The sequence below is a fragment of the Amblyomma americanum genome, chromosome 9, assembly GCF_052857255.1.
Source record: "Amblyomma americanum isolate KBUSLIRL-KWMA chromosome 9, ASM5285725v1, whole genome shotgun sequence".
Lineage (NCBI taxonomy): Eukaryota > Metazoa > Arthropoda > Arachnida > Ixodida > Ixodidae > Amblyomma > Amblyomma americanum.
Window position 1 is genome coordinate 75,624,883 of NC_135505.1, and position 22,037 is coordinate 75,646,919.

Here is a 22,037-nt window from a genome sequence, read left to right on the forward strand (position 1 = left end):
GATGTGGTTCTTTTTGTTTCCCGTTTTGTTTGCTTTCAAAAGGGGGAGTGCTTCGTCTCTTAGTTTTGGTGTCAGCACCTGCGCTTGTAAGCGGTTCGAGCTTCAGTGGTATCAGATGGCTACAGTTGTGTGGTTTTTGTTATGAATTTCCTTACTTTGCAGAACGCGTAATTCTCAAGTGTGCACTGTCGCTAGGCGTTCCTTTGCTTTTTGTGTTTTCATAGAAAGGGCCGGCCCGGTATAAGATTATCTTGTAAGCGGTTGGTTCTTGTGTGGTCTGTTTATCGCCTGGGCAGATTGTCACGGCCATATTGATCTGATTTGAAGTGCGTTGGGGATCGCTATATATATTTGCCTTGTATTCCTTCCTTTAGTAAAGTTGTAAGTCTGCGTTAGTGTGTGTCTGCCTCCCTTTCGTCCGTGTTCTTGTTGCGCAGTTCGTCTTTTTTGCATTCTCCTTGGTATCCTTGCGGCTTGTCTGTGCCATAGCACTTCTTCTTGACCGCCTCCAGGATGTCTTCATCTGACTGTTTGCTGTTGTGGAACAGCCGCTGGATTGCTTTCCCACTTTCTGCTTTGGTTTTGTTGGATCCATGAGGGCTTTGAGTATCCTCCATGTTCTGGTCGTGCTAAGGGTGCCGTTCAGAGAGCTGCTAAACTGCTCCCACCCCTGTCTGGCCAGGAGTGCCGCATACTCCTCTGCCTTCTTGGTGACCTCTGCGATCTTGAGTCGTAGCTTCTTGTTAAGCGTCTGTCTTTTCCATCTCTTTGTGAGCCCTCGCCTTGCTTCCCATAGCCTAAGCAGCCTCGGATCCACTTCCGGTGTGACTTCTGTTCTGTCTATCTCTTGCTAGTTTTGTTCCTGAAAACTCTTTCAGCTGTTTGCTCCATTCCTCTATTGAGGTGATTGCGCCTTGCATCTGCCCACAATCGCCCCGGAAAGCGCCCCAGTTTGTTATGTGGGCGGTTCCAATTTTTCTTTTAGTATTCTCTGCTTCAAGAGTAACCTTGATTACATAGTGGTCACTTCCTAGGTTCTCCGGCAAGTTCTCCCACACGACCTGCCGCGCTCCTCTCACAAAAGTCCGGTCTGGGCACGTGTCTGGGCTAACACTGTTCCCTAGTCGCGTTGGTTGCTGTTCATCTCTTAGTAGGGTTCAGTTTGCATTTTCCGCTGCTATACAGATTAGTTGTCCTTTTTTCTCTCCTTTCTAGTAGCCCCAGATGGGGTCTCTCGCGATGAAGTCTGCCTAAATAAGCAGAGTGTTGGATTTACCTATTTTTCCCAACTCCATGCAAAGGTTATTGAAATTGCATCTCTTTTGTCTGGGTGGGCTACATAGGTTTACTATGAAAGTGCTTTTGGATTTATGCTTATTTTTGGGAATAACCTCCGTGATAAGGTCCTCTGTCCCCGTGTCCTCAATTTCGTCATGCGCTATGGTGACTAGGTGGTTATTAATTAGAGTTGCCGTGCGTCCATTTTCCTAACACTGGTATCCTTTTAAAATCGGAAGTTATATTAGTTTCTTGTAAGAGAATTAAATCAGGCGGTGAACCCTGCGTGCATATGAATTGCTGCAGTAGTCCCTGCTTGCGCCGGTAACCTCGACAGTTCTACTGCCATATATTTAGTTTGCTGTTGCCTGCCATGTCGTTGTCTTATTGTTGCTAGTTTGATTTTCGTTCCCGAATCTTATTTCGTTGAAAAGCCTATCCCGGGCTTCGCTTGTAGTATTTTGAACAATTTGGTTTTTGATATAGCTACGGATATACTGGTTTTCCTGCTGCTGCTGCTGCTGCTGCTGCTGCTGCTGCTGCAATTGGGACTGAATTTGTGATATTTGATTTTGTATGCTGCGTAAAAGGCTTTCTATGCCATTCTCTGCTTTACCTTCTCTTACGACTGGTGGGGGAGTTGGACTCCGTGGTGGCGTTGGCACGCGCCCCGGAGTGCCTGTTCTAACAGCCTGCTGCTCACTGATGTATTCCCTCAGACTTTCTTTGAGCTGCTTTTTTTCCTCTCTGAGGAGCTCTAGCACTTAATCTTTTTGATTTCCTCTTTGTCATCATTATTGTTTTGCCTACTTTGCGGAAAAAGTGATATTGGGGGCCTGCTCCCCAGCTCCCCTTCACGGCGCCCTTGGTCTGCTTCTGCTGTTGTTGTTTGGGTGGTGTCCCGTGTTTTTGGCCTAGGGGCGGGAAGTACTCGTCCCTGGGTCCTCCGCTGCTGCCGCTTCTGCCCCGGCTTCGGCTCTGGCTGCGCTGACGGAAGGCTCCCTCGTCCTGGTGACGAGGATGACTGCCACTCCTATCCCGCTCCGAGCTGAACCATCTCGGCCGGCGTCTCTTGCTGCGGCTACGACTCCTTCTCTGCTGCTGCGCCCTTGTGACAGGTGCCCTCTCAGCTCTGCCGCTCACTTGAGTCTTTGTTTGCATTCCCTTGCGCCGGTCAGGTGCTCGCCTCCACAGACCACGCACTTGACTTGCCATTGATGATCTTCCTTCGGGTTGCTTGCCCCGCAGCGCCTGCAGGTTTCTGCGTTCGGCGTAGGGCATAAATCCGGCGATGTCCTTGCATGCCGCATACGAAGCAGCACTGCGTCGTGGGCCTGTAGGGGTAGGTTCGGTACTCTCCCGAACAAAAGAGGACCCATTTAGGAATGTTGGGTTTCTCAAAGGAGAGTAATGCCGTCTCCGAATTACCTAGCATTCGTGCCACTACAATCCTGTTGTCCTGAGTTCTCAATCTGAGCTGCGATTGGAGTTCTTCCGTTATGCCTGACGGTACAGAGATATGCGAGACAGTTACTGCGCCATCTCTTTTCCTCAAACACCGAATAAGTGAGCCGCCGGCCTTATTGGGTTCATTTGCGTTGACGACGTTGTAGAGGCCGTTCATTTTCACGAAAGGAGAGGCGCATAGCTTCCTCCCTAGGTCTATGGATGCCACACTCTCGGTACACCGCTCGTGTGCTGTGCAATGTCAGTGCAAGTTCAAGATACCCATGTGGTCGAAATTTTTTCGATGCTCTCCACAACGCCAGCTCTTTCTTATTTTGTTCTTTCACTCCCTCCTTTATCCCGTCCCTTACGGCGCGGTTCAGGTGTCTGCCGATATGTGAGACAGATATTGCGCCAATTCGTTTCCCTAAATAAAAAATATTCCAATTTTCGGCAGTCGCGCTATCACGTTCATGGTGTTGGTGTCCAACTGGAAAAAAATTGCTGTTGGCCTAGCTCTGTTAGGCCACGATATACGTATCGAAAGCGCGGCGACATCTGGACCTGATGAGAGAGTATATGAAACCCGTGCATTCAATATGTGCGCCTTTATTCATGATTAAACCTGAGGCGTCATGGCGGAGTAGTAGCGTCTCCGCCTCAGACGCCAAAGGCGCTGGTAAGATGCACAGCCTTGACAGAGGTTTTTTATTCATTAAGTGTTTGGGGCTTTCAGTGGCTCGCATATAGCGCCACCGGATACCTTCGGTAGCGGTTAGGCATCTAAGGGCGGGAAAGAAAAAGGACGCGTAATAGCTGCCAGATGGGGCGGCGAGCGCGCAACATCTGCCAGCTACAGCCGTTTCTAGGCAGCGGCTCAGTGCCTCCTCCTGAGGAGTGCCACAGCAAAGTAGCATGTTAGTGGCCAATGTAGATTTCGCTACAAAACCTGCTTTGATTGCGGTCCGCGAACTGGAGGGGCAGAGCGGCCACATTGCCACCCTGGGAAGTGGCAGTTCTTGCTTCAGCGCGAAGTTGGTCACCCAGTGAACGCTGTGGCCTAATGCTGCCGTGCCGCGTGCCTGCGACAGAGTTGTCAGCGCTAGTGCATGCAGCTTACATCTCTCTCTGTCTGACCACCGACACGCACCTAAAGCGCGATTAAGGCTTGAACTCACCGCGGTGGCTCAGTGGTTAGAGCGCTTAGCTACTGATCAGCAGTTTCTGGGTTCCAACCCGACCACAAGGGCTGCGTGTTTTTGGGGGCAAAACGCTAATGCGCACGTGTGCTGTGCGATGCCAGTGCAAGTTAAATAATAATAATAATAATAATAATATTGACAATAATTGGCTTTTGGGGAATGAAAAAGGGGCAGTAACTGTCCCGGTGGCACCCGGCGCAGTCAACCAAGCCCATGAAATTGTTTTGTGCTCGGTAGGTCTGCTAAAAGCACACCAGGAATCTGAGTGGCCGAAGATACGCGCGCAAGCGCGACGGCATCACCAACGCCCACCCAGCTGCAAGCGCCGTTCTGACGTCACCTGTTGCCCAGGCTACTAAAGCATCCCCTCGTCAGACCCGCAATCCAGTCGGCGGTGGCACGCTGCGCAGAGAACTAAGCCCAGAAAATTGTTTTCTGCTTCGTAGGTCTGCGGAAACCACACCAGGAATCTGAGTGGCCGAAGATACGTGCGCAAGCGCGACGGCATCACCAACGCTCAGCAGAGCGCTCAGCTGCAAGCGCCGTTCTGACGTCACCTGCTGCCAAGGCTACAAAAGCATCCCTCCATCACACCCGCAATCCAGTCGCCGGTGGCACGCTGCGCAGACAACTTAGCCCATGAAATTGTTTTGTGCTTCGTAGGTCTGCTGAAACCACACCATGAATCTGAGTGGCCGAAGATACGTGCGCATGCGCGACGGCATCACCAACGCCCATTAGAGCGCTCAGCTGCAAGCGCCGTTCTGACGTCACCTGCTGCCCAGGCTACAAAAGCATCCCCCCATCACACCCGCAATCCAGTCGCCGGTGGCACGCTGCGCAGACAACTAAGTCCATGAAATTGTTTTGTGCTTCGTAGGTCTGCTGAAACCACACCCAGAATCTGAGTGGCCGAAGATACGTGTGCAAGCGCGACGGCATCACCAACGCCCACCAGAGCGCTCAGCTGCAAGCACCGTTCTGATGTCACCTGCTGACCAGGCAACAAAAGCATCCCCTTATCACGCCTGCAATCCAGTCGCCGGTGGCACGCTGCGCAGACAACTAAGCCCATGAAATTGTTTTCTGCTTCGTAGGTGAGTTTGCCTGTAACAAGGTGTGTACCTTACACGTCCAAGTTTTTCATTGTTTTCCACTGTCGACTGGGTGTCTTTTTAAGGCGTTTTCTTTTCACCATGCACAATGCCAATGAACTTATGCAGGCCACCGAAGACCTTAAACGCGCAATGCGGGTCGAAATCTTGTCAATGAACCAGAGCATAATATTTTGCTCTTACGCTGCTGATGACTTTATGACCGCCCTCGCAGAACTTCAAACTCTAACTGCGGAAGTCAAGAGGGTCAGTTAGGGCTGTGCTGCTATAAGGCAGAAAAACAAGGACCTAACTGAACGGCTACGTAAAGCTGAAGGTAGAATTATTGAACTAGATTAATACAGCCGGCTAAACAACGTCGAAATCAAGGGCTTACCACTCACAATTCAGACAAAGCAGCTGAGATGGCGTTGAAAATAGCTCAGACAGGCCATCTTACTCTCGGCCTAGAAGATATTCACACCGCCCATAGCGTGAAAACTCAAAAAAGCAGTGATGTTAATCTAGCTGTCAGATTCGCGACCCGAACGCAGCGAAAAGTTTTTCTTAAGGCGACAAGGAAGGCGAACCTGTCAGCTACAGACATTGGTTTTACAGGGCCTAAACAACGAATTTACATAAATGAACACCTCACACCAGCCAACAAGCACTTTCTTAGTGCCGCAATCGGCACGAAAAAGGAAGTGTCATGGAAATATGTGTGGACTAAGAACGGCAGCATACTTGCACTCAAAGCAGAGACTTCCGATATCATTCGAATCAGCTCTCATGCCGATTTGCTCAGAATGACGTAATGTGACGTCATTACTCATCGCACAGTTCTTATTCCTTTCTTCCTTGCCTCAGGAAGATAAATTAGGTACCACACCTCTTTTCACACCCTCTCAACTTAATACATACGCTGGTCTAGATAGAAACAAACAGCTAATGGTAATAAATTTTAAAATGCAGCCTGTCGAAAACAAAGCTGACCAATTGAGTAGTTTCTTAGCTAACCTTACGAGCCCGCTTGAAGTCATCTGTTTAACTGAAACATGGTATCATCATAATACTGATGTTCTGCAAATACCGGGGCAAAATTTTTTTATGTCAATCACACGACAAAACGCGGGGGAGGCGTTGCCCTATTAGAGAAAAACAAGTATGTGTGTGAACTGTTATCTGATCACAGCATATGCAATGCTGATATCGAAATAATGTGAAATCAGCTCGTGAAACTTTTTATTTTCTTTACCGCCCCCCTCAGGGAAACTTAAACAGGATTTTCAATAAAGTTGAGCGCGAATTGTACTTTTTCAATTCAGAAAACTTTTCTTCCTGCATAGTGGGAGATTTCAACATCGATATGAGCACAATTAGTCCAGCACAGAAACAGCTTTCACTGCTCCTCCAGTCCAGTGGTTTCCGTAACGCTATCATTTGTCCTACACACATCACTGCCACCTGCTCTTTGACGCTGGACCTCATAGTCACGAACAGCGAAAATACAAACTTCTCAGGCCGTATTGCATTAGACATAAGCGACCATTTGCCTGTTTTCTTGAGTTTAGAAAAACAAACACCTTCAAAGGTGATTGTGAAGGCCCGGCGGAAAGTTATTTTTAAAGAAAGGCATGCACCATTTCAGAGTCACATTTGCTCAGTAATTTGGGATCCCATATAAAAAGAAAACACAGCTGAGGGGGCTTATCAAAAATTCCTGGAAATTTTTCTTTTGTTATACAATGAATGTTTTCCTATGGTTGACATAGGGCGATGTAAAAATGCTCGTAATCCCTGGATGAGCCGTCGTCTTACACGTCTCGTGAACAAGAAACACAAGATGTTTGCAAAATTCATTAAAACTAAAGACGCTGACAGAATATGCAGGTTTAAATCACTACACAACCCTTTGAATAAAAAAATTAAGGTAGCTAGGACAGCTTACTATAAGATCTTATTCGATAAGCAACCTTCCAGCAACCCTAAATAAAAGTGCAGACTCCTAAATTTGCTTTTAAATTGGAGCCCACAAAATAGTTACATTACAAGCTTAATAATTGATGGTAAAGAAACATCAGGTGCGCATCTTGCGAACTCTTTTAATAAATGGTTCTCAGAAGTTGGTCGTAGCCAGTTAAATGCAGGCATCTAATATTCTAGGTGATAATTTAATAGCGTCCCTCTTTATTAGACCAACGGACGAAAGGGAAGGTATTAAAATATGCAGAGAACTAAAGGACACTTGTGGTCTTGACGCGCATAATATTCAAAGTCGGCCAGTTAAATACATCCTTGACATAATTACGCCATGCCTAACCTATATATACAATACCGCATTTACGACAGCCCAGTTCCCAACCGACATGCAGCAAGCTAGAGTAGCTGTAGTATACAAGAAAGGAGATACAAACACTGGGAAATAATAGGCCAGTTTCTATACTTCCATATTTTTCTAAAGGCTTAGAACATCTAATAAGTATCTTTCTTCACGACTTTTTTTCTTAAACTCTGCGTAATAACTGAGTGTCAATATGGCTTTACAGATTACAGGTCTACAGAGCATTAGCTACTTGTCCAAAAAGAATACTGTTGTGACCGCGCTTCTTTCCTGCTGTGGAATTCGGCGAAGTTGGGCATGGGGAGGATTCCCTGAAGACCACCGCGCGGGTGGGTGAGCCCTCTGGGGGAGACGTGACTGTAGGACTGCCGGAGACAACGACGACAATAGCGTCCCCACGTGTTCGGACAGGAATGCCGGAAGCAGCGACGACAATAGGGTGCCCAGGTGTTCAACACGAATGCCAGCGACGACCATAACCGTATTCGTTCCGGTCCTCGCCACGGCGAAGTGCGGTATCAGTGTGTTCCCCTTCAGTCACGCTGGATTTGAACAATTGCCCGAGTGCCGCACCTTCGACAGAGCTTCCGCGTTCCGGTCACCAGTACAAGCTCTTTCGACACCTGCTGGGAGACAGCCTGAATTCCTGTGTCATGCAGGTGCCCTCTGGGTCAACATAGGCGCGGTCCGGACGCACGTGCGCGGCCACCTGGAGGCAGCGGCGACGACAACGTGACCGGGTCGTGTTCCCTTTCCCTCGACCGAGCTGTGCAGAAACATCAGGACCGCCCTGCCGTGGGTGGTACCATCAGTTCCATCGTGTGATTGGACGTCATTCTTCGAACTGTATTCCCCAGCTAAGGATCTGGGGAATACGAAGAGTATTTAAGGAGCTGCTGGTTTGATACCAGGAAAGCGCCCATTCCTGAAAGGTATCAGAGACTCCCGGCACCGAAGAAGCTCTCTTTACTGAGAAACACTCTCAGTTGCCCGTACTTGAACATAATATTGTCACGGAGTTCTCACGGAGAGACGCTTCAACAGCTGGAGTCGGCAAGAGGAGACGGTAATGGCGGCCGATCCACGATAGCCCGATCGCAACCTCATCGTCTTCGCGGACAGCTTGCGCCACCTGGCAACACTAGGTGGCATTATTCCCCCCTCCGAAAAAGAAGGGCATCGCAGTGGTGCCGCCAGCAGCGTAGGCGCGCTAAGGTTCAGAAGGGAAACAGAGAAGAACGCGAGGAAAACGGAGCACACACAGAGTCACAACGGAGGGCCGCTAAGCCGTTATCGGGCATAGTACGGCTTAAGCCGCACAACGTGCACAATGTCAGAGCTGTTGGGCTGTCGACGTCTCGGTTGCGCGGCACCGTCGGGAACCACTTCATAGGTAACATCACTGATACGCCGTAGCACTTTATAGGGGCCAAAGTACCGGCAGAGTAGTTTCTCGGACAAGCCCTGGCTGCGGACAGGTGTCCACACCCAAACTTGTTCACCGGGATTGTAGTCGACCTGTCGGTGTCGAAGGTTGTAACGGCGCGCATCAGTGCCCTGCTGCTGGCCGATGTGTACGCGGGCAAGCTGACGGGCTTCTTCAGCGCGTTGGGCAATTTCATGAACATCGGGTGCGAGTTGGTCGTCATCGAGGCATGGTAGCATCGCGTCAAGCATGCTCTGGACTTCACGTCCATATACAAGACGAAAGGGAGTAAAGCGTGTAGTCTCCTGGAGGGCCGTGTTGTACGCAAATGTGACGTACGGTAGCACCTCATCCCAAGTTTTGTGCTGAACGTCTACGTACATTGACAGCATGTCCGCAATGGTCTTGTTTAAGCGTTCGGTTAGCCCATTGCTCTGCGGATGATAAGCTGTGGTCTTGCGATGGCTAGTGCAGCTCAACGTAAATATATGGTCGATTAGCTGCGCTGTAAACGCTGTGCCTCTGTCGGTAATAACGCACGAAGGGGCTCCGTGCCGCAAGACGATGTTTTGCATGAAAAAGTCGGCGACCTCTGAAGCTGTGGCACAGGGTATCGCCTTGGTCTCGGCGTAGCGAGTCAAATAGTCAGTAGCGACTATGATCCACTTGTTTCCTGAGAGTGACAACGGAAAAGGACCGAGAAGGTCCATTCCTATTTGATCGAACGGAGAGCGGGGTGTAGTAACGGGCTTGAGAAAACCCGCCGGCTTAAGCGGTGGCGTCTTCCGGCGTTGGCATTCACGGCAGCTTTTTACGTACCTTTGGACATCGTCCGAGAGTCCGGGCCAGTAGTACATGTTGCGTATCCTGGCGAGCGTCCGGGAAAAACCCAGATGGCCTGAAGTGGGCTCGTCGTGGCATGCCAATAAAATGTCGGCGCGAAGATCGGCCGGAAGTACCAGAAGGTAAGCTCTTTCTTGGCCTCTCGAGTTCTTCTTGTATAAGATACCTTCGCGCAAACAGAAAGAGCCGAGACGTCGAGCGAAGTGTCGTGGTAGAGGCATGGCATGACCTTCAAGGTTGTCAATCAGCGGTCGGAGGTCCGTGTCAGCCCGCTGCCGGGCTATTATGTCCGATGCATTAAGTATACCGAGGAAACCGCTGTCGTCGTCGATTTCGGGACCGGAAGAGTCGAGTGGTGCACGCGACAGCGTGTCGGCGTCTTCGTGTTTACGGCCCGACTTATATACGATGGTAATGTCGAATTCTTGGAGCCGTAAACTCCAGCGGGCCAATCGTCCAGACGGGTCTCGCAAATTAGCCAGCCAGCATAGGCAGTGGTGGTCGGTTACGACTTTGAATGCGCGGCCGTAAAGGTAAGGGCGAAATTTCATGGTGGCCCACACGACAGCAAGGCATTCCTTCTCTGACGTAGAGTAATTGCGTTCGGCGCGGGAGAGAGTACGGCTAGCATAGGCTATAACTCTCTCAATGCCCTCTTGGTGTTGGACAAGGACAGCTCCAAGACCGATATTGCTGGCGTCGGTGTGGATCTCGGTGTCGGCCTCTTCGTCGAAGTGTGCAAGAACGGGAGATGTCTGAAGGCGTTGGCGGAGCGAAGAGAAAGCCGTCTCTTGGTCTATTGTCCAAACGAAGGAGGTGTTGCTCCTGGTGAGGCGCGTCAACGGCTCTGCAATCTTTGAGAAGTCCGCAATAAACCGTCGGTAATATGCACAGAGACCCAGAAAACGCTGGACAGCTTTCTTGTCAGTCGGAGTAGGAAAATTGGCGACGGCGGCTGTCTTGTCGGGGTCGGGTCGAACTCCGTCGGCGCTCACAACGTGACCGAGGAACTTGAGCTGTGTGTAACCGAAGTGGCACTTCTGGGGCTTCAGCGTAAGGTCAGCGGAATGGAGGGCTCTGAGGACAGTTCGCAGGCGCACGAGATGCTGTTCAAAAGTTTCTGAAAAAACGACAACGTCGTCCAGGTATACAAGACAACTTTGCCACTTGAGGCCGGTGAGGACAGTGTCCATCATCCGTTGAAACGTCGCTGGCGCAGAGCACAAGCCAAAAGGCACCACTTTGAATTCATAGAGGCCATCTGGTGTAACGAAGGCAGTTTTTTTCGCGGTCCCGTTCGTCCACTTCAATTTGCCAATAACCGCTCTTCAGGTCAATGGATGAAAAGTACTTAGCACGCCGTAATCTGTCCAGTGAGTCATCAATGCGGGGCAACGGGTAGACGTCCTTTTTAGTCACATTGTTTAATTTACGGTAGTCCACGCAGAATCGAAGTGTTCCATCCTTCTTTTTAACAAGGACAACAGGCGAAGACCACGGGCTTTGGGAAGGTTGAACTACACCGTCGTCAATCATCTCCTGACCTTGCTTTTGGATTACTTCCCGTTCTTTGGCGGAAACACGATAAGGCTGCTGGCGGATAGGGCGAGCGTCGTCATACGTAATGATCCGGTGTTGCGTTAGGGGCGTTTGACGAACTTTCGACGAAGAAGCGAAACACTGTTTATACTCCAATAGCAAGTGCTCTAAGGCCAGGCGCTTTCCTTCGGGCAGGTTGCAGTTGATGTCGACATTCGGAACAGATTGGTCGTCAGTGGCGCGCGATGATTGGTCGTCAGGGGCCGCTGCCGCGAACGCAAAGCAGATCGGAACATCCACAACAGCTTCAGCGGTAGCGATCGCAGTTCCAGAGAAAAGGTGCCGGTGCTCTGGAGAAAAATTTGTAACAAGGATCGCAGACCGGCCAGCGCGAATTGTTAGTAAGCTTCGAGCGGCGCAGATGCCTTGAGTCAGGAGGAGCGAATGATTAGCCTCGGCGACTGCTTCAGCGTCGTGCAACTCAGCACAGGCGACTTCAATCAAAACACTGCTACGGGGCGGAAGTGTGACGCTGTCGGCGAAAACGCGAAGTGCGGCACTGCGTTGGCAGGAGTTGTCGAGTTCGGCGGCTTGCTCTGTGGAAAACATGACGATTCGGTTGCGCAGATCGATAATTGCTCCATACTCCCGCAGAAAGTCGATGCCGAGGATTAGGTCCCGAGAACACTCGCCCAGGACGATGCAGCTGACGACGAACGTGGACTTGCTGATCTGAACGCGAGCAGTGCACATACCCTTGGGCGTAACCAGATGACCGCCGGCAGTTCGAAGGTGCGCGCCAGGCCAAGGGGTAATCACTTTTTTCAGAATGGTCGCCAGTTGTCCACTTAAGATCGAATAATCGGCCCCGGTATCAACTAATGCGCTTACTCTGCGACCATCGATAAGAACGGGTATTTCTAAAGAAACGCGGTTTTTTAACTCTGGTGATGGCGTCGGCGGGTTTTTGTCGGATTGTAGCGGCGACGATGGGAGGTCTTCAGCACAGCGCCCCCCAGCGACCTCGCCCCCGAAAGTCGCTGGTTTCAGTTTTCTCGACGAGGACTTGGCGATCGGCCCGGTGCCGCTCGCGAGAAGCCGGGAGGTGTCGGGGAAGAGCGCCTCGGTGAGGGTGAGCGCGACTGCCGCTGCACTCGGGATGGATTGCGCTGGTCCGCAAGGAATTCTTCAATTTCAGGGGGTCGTTCACCTTGACGGGGTCTCGGTGAGTCGGTGCGGAAGCCTTGGATGCCGATGCGTCGGTAATAACAATTTCGATAAAGATGACCTGGCTCTCCGCAGTGAAAACAGAGCGGTCGTCGGTTAGGTGTACGCCAAACGTCGGCCTTTCGGAGGGGTGCTCGACGATCCTCGAAGTACTGCACCGGTTGCACAGAGGGCCGCGGGGCTTGAGGCGTGGCGTGAATTGGTGGCGGCGAAGCGGGAGCCGGACGCCTTGCAACTTCGGCGTACGTCGGACGGTGGTAGTCCCCAGGCAGAGGTGGTACGTCGACCGCAGGAGCAGGGCCCCGGAACGCCTGTTGCACCTCCTCTCGTACAAGAGCGGAGATGGAACCGAGCGCAGGCTGCGACGGGCTACAAAATTTGTGAAGCTCCTCACGCACGATTGTGCGAATAAGTTCCCGCAAATCATCAGGATGCTGTCCGATGGTGGCAAACGATGATGTGACTGCAGCAGCATGCACGGGCCGGTCGTAACTGGCGCAACGCTGTTGCAGGACCTTCTCCATCGTTGTGGCTTCCGAAAGAAATGCAGCAACTGTAGATGGTGGGCTGCGCACGAGGCCTGCGAACAGCTGCTCTTTGACGCCTCTCATTAAGTGCCGAAGTTTCTTCTCTTCAGGCATGGCAGGATCAGCTCTCCTGAAGAGCCGCGTCATGTCCTCGACGTACATTTGTACGCTTTCGTTCGGTAGCTGGACGCGGGACTGGATTGCCCGCTCCGCTCTTTCGCGGCGATCCGCGCTGGTGTAGGCCTCCAGCAGGCGACGGCGAAACTCTCGCCAGGAAGTTAGAACTTCCTCACGGTTCTCAAACCACGTGCGGGCGCCATCCTCTAGGCTAAAGTAGACGTTTCTTAGTTTCGCGGCGTCGTCCCACTGGTTGTAAGCAGCCACACGCTCGAAGTGAAGGAACCAGTTCTCCACGTCTTCGAAAAGGTCCCCGTGGAAGGCCTTGGGAACCCGCGGGGTCTGCAAGGTATAGTGGGCAGGTGTAGCACCGGCAGCTTGCGTGAGAATACCGGTGGCTGGTATCATGACTGTCGCGAGTGGTCCAAGCTCCGGTGAAAGTCCCTGCAGCCTCCGGCTGAAGCGGTGTACCGGGGTGTCAATCGGCGCAGGGCTGGCGGCACGGCTCCCTGGAGGGGTTTCTTGCATGGGATACTCGTACCCAGCAGGCTCCACCAAATTGTCACGGAGTTCTCACGGAGAGACGCTTCAACAGCTGGAGTCGGCAAGAGGAGACGGTAATGGCGGCCGATCCGCGATAGCACGATCGCAACCTCATCGTCTTCGCGGACAGCTTGCGCCACCTGGCAACACTAGGTGGCAATATAAATAGTCCTTGTATAAAGTTTTCCAAGTTTTCTTCCACAGATCGTCCTCGTCTCTTCTCCGGCCCAGTCACGCTACCTGAACCCCAAAAACTGGTGGCAGCGGTGGGATGCTGCTACCTGAATTCGAACAATAATTATTAAAAAATTTTGAGGAGCAGCTTCTAACTCTTGGCATTTTTGTTGATTTTAGCAAAGCCTTCGACTGCCTAAATCACGATATTCCTTTCTCAAAACTGGACCACTACGGCATACAGAGGCATGCTCTTAGACTAACTAAATCATATCTTTGTTAGATTAATTAAATCATATCTGTATTAATCATTCCTCTTCAGAAACATTAAGGATTTCAAATAGCGTACCTCAGAGTAGCATCTTGGGGTCACTCTTTTTTAATAAATATATGTTATATCCCCAAAATCAGCACGCATGCAAAATAGATCACCTATGCAGACGGCGCCAGCCTGTAATTCTCCTCTAAAGATATACAATGCCTATCAGATACAGCGAACCGCGCGCTCTCATCACTTGCCACATCGTCATTTGTGAACTCATTAAAGATAAACAAAGCAAACACGAAACGATACTATTCTTGCCTAAAAGAAAACACGTACTTCATCGCACTTCCTTATACCTCAGTGGCACTGTCATAAAGTATGTAGATACCTTCATATCAATCTGCGTAACATTCAGCAGCACGATGACGTGGGATGTCAATGCTAATAATCTTACTGTAACGCTTTCGAGAATCATCGGAATCATTTCTCGAAATAGGCATATTCTACCTGTCAAAACTAAGATCACCTTATATTATGCATTTTTTTTACTCCCACCTTAGCTACTGCCACCTTATCTGGGGCAATACAACGCTATCTAACATCTTAAAACTGCAAACCTTACAAAAGCAAATGGTTCGTGCGATTGTGAACGGATCGTATGATTCACCGACTAGGCATATTTACTGGCAATATAATATTGTATCGGTCAACAGGATGTTTGATTACAGGTTTGCATGCTTTTATAAAGCGCTAATAAGAAGAGGTGATTCCTTTATTTCTAATATTGTTGAACTTATTTGTCGCCACTCATCATACGACACCAGAGCACAGTATACATTTGTACTACCGAAGTGCAGGACCTAGTTACGGGCATTTCATGTTAAACTATATCGTACCAAAGTTCTTGAATAACACATCCTGTGACCAACTAAACACTACTTCTAAATTCACACTCCGAAAGAACTTTACTCGCGAGTCTATCCTTCAGTGATTTCAGATGTTTTCATACCATCTCATTTATCACTCTGTTGAAACTGTGAAAATTCTTGTATTAATAATGTTGATAATTGAGCTATACGCCTGTTACTGTCATTCCTGTTCTATATTCTGAAGTACTCCTTGTTTTATTTCATGGTTGTTTGATGGTTACTGTCATTCGTGTTCAATATTCTTTTGTATTCTTCGTTTTATTTGGGGCTTGTTTCCGCCTTGTGCCTACAGCTGACAGTGAGGCCCGTCAAGGGGCGTCTCATTTGCTGCTTTTTTCTCGCCAACCACAAGTTGAAATAAATGATTGGTTCATATTCGTTGGACACATTAACCGCGCCGTTAGAGAAGGGATAAACGAGGGAATGGAAGAAAAAAGAACAGGTGGCGTAGTGGAGGGCTCCGGAATATTTTCGACCATCTGGGGATCTTTAACGTTCATTGACATCGCAAAGCACACGGGCGCCTTAGCGTATTGCTTCTGTAAAAACGCAGTAGCCCAAGTAGGGTTCGAACACGAGAACTAGGGATGAGTAGCCGAGCGCCCTACCCACTGAGCCACCGTGGCGGGTGATGTTAAAGATCCCCAGCAGGTCGAATTTATTCCGAAGCCCTCCACTATGCCACCTCTTCTTTTCTTTTTTCGCTCTTCCTTATATCTTTCCTTACGGCGCGTTCAGGTGTCCGCCGATATATGTGACAGATACTGCGCCATTTCCTTTCCCCAAAAAGCAATTATAATTACATTCCACTGAACCAGAAAGCCAGTCATGCGCCCTTTTACTCAAAATTATCTGCGGTCAGAACGTTGTCGACGCCAACTCCAATGAACACAATGAACACCGAGAGCTTTCGCTTTGTATGGCAGGAATTAGCTGAGCCAATACACATATATTTGTTTCTTGCCATCGCTGGGGTTTACCATCAGCGTGTACACACACTAACGCACGCTTGTAATGGGGCGCGTTAGGATTTCGCCTTAAAATGCAACAACACGGCGACTACGCACCTGTCTGCTGGCCTTTCTGTAATAATTTGGTTTTTTGGGAAAGGAAATAGAGCAGTATCTGTCTCACATATCTGCGGACATCTGAACCACGCGTAATTGAAGGGATAAAGTTGGAGTAGAAAAAGCTGGCAATTCTGTTGATCGCGCTTTTGCCTGGGATGAACAAAAAATTGTATTGTTTTAATGTAGTTAAAATAAGTAGTCGTGCGAATGAATGTGTTTAGCTTGATTGGATAAAGGTCATTCTTTGCTGGGTCGTCAGCACATCTGGAGACTACACTAAACTAAGGTTAAAGTCTGATCTAGCTTAAGTTCGCGTTGCAGATGCAAGTTCATAGCTGACAAAGTCCAATTCATAGCGCTAAAAATTCTGTTGCAGTAAACTTAATACGTGACTCTATCGGCTACATCTATAGCATAATGCTGTAGCACTCTCAGGGTGGTCCTGTTCATTTTCATTTCTTTGCGACTTTGTTGCTGTTGTGTATCAGATGGACGCCAGGCTGGAACTGAACAAACGTTTATTGAGACAGTCCTTTTTTATAGGCCGATGAACATGTGATCTGCCGACGACTGCTTGCGTGGCTGATAAGCGATACATGAAAATGCAGTTTAAAACATGCGCTATCAGTATACCACACTCCTTTCTCCTAAGATTTTCACAATCCAAAACGGACTAGCTAGCCATTAATGCCATAACGCAGGACAGGCCGTCGAACACGCGTTGATCTTCGCGGCTCGACCGGTACTTGGGCGGCTTGGCCTGGACTCGCCCCAGGGGTTGCTTCTGGGCTAGCAGACAGCGGCTGTGGCTGCCTGGCTGTAGGAGGAAGCCTGACGTGGTAGTCCTCACTTGTGACTGGGTCAACTACGAGCCGCGTCCAGGCGCTCCTCAACTGGTTGCGGTGCCTGTGATGACGCTCGCCGTTGTTTAGCTGTACCACGTACGACACCGGACCTCTGACTGCCACAACACTGGCAGCCTTCCACCTTGGACCTGGGCAAAAGCTTTTAGCGTAGACCGCGTCACCGACACGAAACCTCTTAGTCTCCGGTCGTTGTAACTCAGGCGCGTGTTGCCGGTCCGGATGGAGTCTGTCTAACGCTGACCTCAGTCTTCGTCCGAACATTAACTCTGCTGGCGATTTTCCCGTGACCGAATGTGGCGTCGTGTGTTGCTTAAACAGAAACCGGGAAATCTTGCACTGTGTCGAACCTTCCTGCTGCTTCTTCAATGCTTCTTTAACTTCTCTTACCATCCTCTCCGCCCTACCATTGCTGGCTGGATGATAAGGTGCAGTGAAAATTGCACGCACGCCATTACACTTCAAAAACATTTGCAACTCTGTGCTATTGAAAGCTGTGCCGTTATCTGAAACGATAACGTCCGGTACACCATGTGTCGCAAACATCTTCCTTAAGCTGTTGACGACAGCCGTAGCTTTCATGGATGGCATGATTTCGACTTCAGCCCAATTGCTGTACGCGTCTACCACGACTAAGAAAACGTCTCCTTTGACTGGGCCAGCGAAATCAATGTGCAGTCGACTCCAAGGCTGATCTGGCTTGATCCAAAAATGCACTGGAGCCTTGGCATCACTTTGCCGGTTAATCTGGCACGGATGACAGTGCCGAACAAACTCCTCAATTTCGTGGTCCATCTTCGGCCACCACATGAGCCCTCTAGCTGATGCTTTCATGGCACTCATCCCTGGATGATTTGCATGCAGGAGTTGCAGCACATTCTCTCTTGCTGCGGTTGGAATTATGACGAGATTCCCCCACAGTATGCAATCACGATGCAATGACAACTCCGACCGTCTCACCTCATAAGGCGCAAACTTGCTGTCCACTTGTGTTGACGGCCAGCCACTGAGTAGCCATTCCTTTACCCGGGATAGAACCGAGTCCTTTTTGATCAGCGCAGCAATGTCCGCCGCTTGCAGCGGTGCGCAGTCGACCGCTTCCAACAAGAGCACGTCCCCAGGCGGTCTTGGCTCGTCCTCGTCTCTCGGGGCTGGTAGACGACTGAGTGCATCGGCGTTGGAGTTGTCTTGGCCTCGTCTGTACTCAAGGTGGTAGTTATACGCAGACAACAGTAAAATCCAACGCAGCATTCTGGGCGACACAACTTCGGGCACTCGCTTGTCCGTGTTAAACAGGCCGAGTAACGGCTTGTGGTCTGTTATCACTGTAAATTCTCGCCCAGCTAGGTACTGGTGGAACTTTTTTACGCCAAAGACCACAGCCAAACCCTCTCTATCAATCTGAGCATAGTTGCGTTCACTGACGCCAAGAGTGCGAGAAGCATAAGCTATGGGCTGCTCCTTCCCATCATCCGCACGATGGGCTAGCACTGCCCCCACCCCCACAGGCGATGCGTCGCAGCACAAAATTAAAGGACGCTTGCAATCGTAGGGCACAAGTACGGCGTCTGAGCTGAGTAAATTTTTCAGTCTCTCAAAAGCCCGCTGATGCTCACCTGTCCACTTCCATTCGTGGTCACGGTCTAGCAGTCGATAAAGCGGTTCGGCCGCTTCCGTCCTGCCCTTGAGGAAACTGCTGTAGAAATTCAGCAATCCCAAAAAGGCTTGCAGCTCCTTTTTGCTTGCGGGCGCAGGCGCTTGCTGGATGGCGTCCGTCTTGCTTCGGCTGGGATGTACTCCTGAGTCATCAATCCTGTGTCCCAAGAATTCGATGCTCGTCTGGTTAAATTCACACTTGTCCTTGTTTACTCGTAGCTGTGCCTTCTGCAGACGCGATAGCACAGTCTCTAATCTCTCGGCGTGCTCTTCGGCGTTACATCCAGAAATTAATATGTCATCCAGATAAGCTTTCACTCCGGGAACGCCCGCTAACAGCGTGTCGATGACTCGTTGAAAAACCCAAGGTGCGACCGAAATGCCAAACGGCAGCCGCTTAACCTTGTACAGTCCCTTTATCGTGTTAACTGTGAGCACCTCAGCCGTCTCGTCGTCTAGCGTAAGCTGCTGATAAGCTTGGGCTAGATCCAACTTGGTAAAAAACTTGCTTGAACTTAGAGCTGTGAGCATTTCAGCTGTAGTGGGCAAGGGGTATCCACTGCTCTTAATAGCTTTGTTTACGGTACTGCGATAGTCGCCGCAAAGACGTAAAGTTCTCTTTTTTTCTTACCACTACCAGTGGTGTTGCCCAGTTGGAGTAGCTGACGGGCTCCCATACACCTTGTTGCACCAAGCGGTCCACTTCGTTGGCCACGTCGTCCTTGAGGGCCAATGGAACTGGTCGACTTTTGAGGAACACCGGTTGGGCGTCATCTTTCAGTTCGATGTGAACTGGCGGTCCGTTGAAGCCAGGAAGGTCTCTGCGAAACACCTCGGGAAATCGCGAAGGCACGTCCTCCACGTTTACTTGCTGTATACCCCGCAAGCCAATACCTAACGGGTTAAACCAGTTTCTCCCAATCAGGCTGTTGCCTTGCTTCTGTACTACGAGCAAAGGTAGCTTTGCCTTCCTGCCTTTGAATTCCACCAAGACACTTGCTTGACCCAGCACGGGTAACGCCTCCTTTGACCGGGTTACGATAGTTGTTCCAGAATCTTGCAGTGGTATTTTACCGTGATTCCTTTCAACAACCCTGAACGTATCTTCACTCACAATTGAGCACGATGCGCCAGAATCAACCTCCATCGGAACTTCTTGCCCTTCAATCGTTACTTGAACCAAGAACTTCTGTTCTTGCTCATTCACTTCGCACAGGGAAAACAACGCACTCATTTCGTACACGCCCTTGCTCTTATCTCCTTTCTTCTTTTGCTCATACGCTGTCTTCCGAGCAGTTCTACTGTCGTCTTTCGACCGACAAGCCTTAGCTATATGTCCAACCCTTTTGCAGTTGAAGCATGTCGCCTTTCTAAAACGGCACAAATGTGGAGCGTGCTTACCGTTGCACCGGTAACAGCTGGACCCCTCCGCTGGGGTGTCTTGCTTCGCACGGGTTGCTTGTACCATTTCCTGGCAGTCCGTCTCGTATCGACCGTGTTTGCGTATGTCTCGCTGTTGCTTAGCGGTTGCTTCTGCAGTTGTGGCCAAGTCATACGCAACCTTAAACGTAAGGCTGTGTTCTGCGAGAAGTCGCTGTTGAACCCCTTCGTTCCGGAGTCCGCATACGAAACGATCCCGCATCATGACGTCCAACGGGAGTTGGGCGCTGCCAAAACCGCAGTCTTCGGCTAGCTTCCGAAGCGCCGTGACGTAGTCCGCAACCGATTCCTCGGCAGCCTGGTTTCGCCTGTAGAACAAAAACCTTGCATACAGCTCCGAAGGCTTTGGATGCAGGTGCTTGCGAACGGCAGTCTTGATTTCTTCGTAGGTTGCTGCTGTCGGTCTTTCTGGCTTCACCAAAGTTACGATGAGCCCGTACACTTCTTCGCCGCAGCTGCTCAACAGGACTGCTCTTTTCTGCTCTTCTTTCGTTATCTGGTTCGCTTCGCAGAACATTTCCAGGCGCTCGACGTATTCGTCCCATGACGCGTTCGTGCCGAGACGATACTCGCCGATCCTGCCGACGGCCATCGCTGTCGCTGCCTCGTCGCCAACTGTTGTGTATCAGACGGACGCCAGGCTGGAACTGAACAAACGTTTATTGAGACAGTGCCTTTTTATAGGCCGATGAACATGTGATCTGCCGACGACTGCTTGCGTGGCTGATAAGCGATACATGAAAATGCAGTTTAAAACATGCGCTATCAGTATACCACAGTTGCCGACATGTGTCGTATTATCATGTCTTAGCTATGTGCATTGTATTAATTTTTTCGCTTCGTTGCTTAGGTCTGTTGATTTGCAGCATTTTCTTTGTCTGAAGATAGGTCATGTGCATAAAACATTGTATCATTCTAATAAATATCACGCTGAAAAAAGTAGCTTCAGCATGTTGCTTTCAAGCTGTGGCCAGCAAAGGTGATCTGTGCGCGCTGAGCATTTCTTTGTAGTCGGAAATGGCGCAGTGTCTGTCTCACATATGCGCGGACACCTGACCCGCGCCTCATGGGAAGGGATAAAGGAGGGGCGAAGAGAAGAAAGGAAGAAAAATTTTTTGTAGTAGAGAGGTCTCCTGAGTAATTTCGACCACCTGGATATCTTCAATGGGTAATCGCACCGAACAGCACACGGGAGGTTAGCGTTTCGCCTCCATCGAAACGGGGCCACCGCGGTCTTGTTCTCACCCAGGTACTCCGAATCAGTAGCCAAGCGCCCTAAACACTGGGCCACCACGGCGGGTATTTTTCGCAATGCGTGAGTTCGAAATAAAGTCGCATCAAGATATATTTATTTCTAAATATTTTTATTCTAGATAAGGGGCTTTAGCGATGGGCCGGATTGTTCGATCGTGAAGTTGAGGTTTCAGTCTAAAATATAAGAGTTAGCCGTGATGCGATACGAGACAGTTGTGCACTCTTTTTCTTACCACCAAAGTACAAGGGCGACGAGGAAGAGGAGGAGGAGGAGGAAAATTTCTAGTGCTTCTTTCTGCGGCTTTGGAACATCTTCAGAGATGTTCTCTATTGGTTGTATCCCCAGAAGTCCTCCCTGTCGATTTCGTCCACTTCTAAAGCTGAGGACATTGTAGGCTCATGACTCGATAGCGGGGATGTTCACTGAAAACTGTCACACTATAGCTGCAAATCAAACCGATGACGTCACCGAGATAAGGCACCTAAGCAACTACAATTGTGGAAGCAGTTTCTGGCAGTCGCTATCAATCAACATAAGTCTGATGGCACCGCAAAGAAAACGATAAAGCCGTGTGGATGATGAGCATGTGATGTCATGGAGTGGCGCCACTACAGTTACAGAAGAGCGCTCATCAGGCAGACGTTGCCAGACGCCTCCTGACCGCCGACTGAGACGTTGCCGCTGAACGCTCTGTAGTTTTTAATAAACATCTTAGCCACACATCAGCGCCACAAGCTTCAACATCTCGCTGTCTTTCGCCTCAACGCACTTTAGGTAAGCAATGTGTCCCTGATTTTTGTAA

The 22,037-nt window shown here is 49.9% G+C and overlaps 1 protein-coding gene across 1 annotated transcript in view; it reads right to left on the reverse strand.

Moving 5' to 3' along the window:
• LOC144103435 (uncharacterized) overlaps positions 1–20,589 on the reverse strand; it is a 76,785-nt gene extending 56,196 nt beyond the window's left edge. The window contains exons 1-3 of the mRNA XM_077636153.1: positions 19,655–20,589; positions 19,172–19,411; positions 18,501–18,768 (exon numbers count right to left, since the gene is read on the reverse strand). Of these exons, the coding sequence (XP_077492279.1) occupies positions 18,501–18,768; positions 19,172–19,411; positions 19,655–20,572 (1,426 nt within the window). The 5' untranslated portion in view covers positions 20,573–20,589. The remainder of the gene's footprint in view (positions 1–18,500; positions 18,769–19,171; positions 19,412–19,654) is intronic.
• Positions 20,590–22,037: the final 1,448 nt, after the last annotated feature.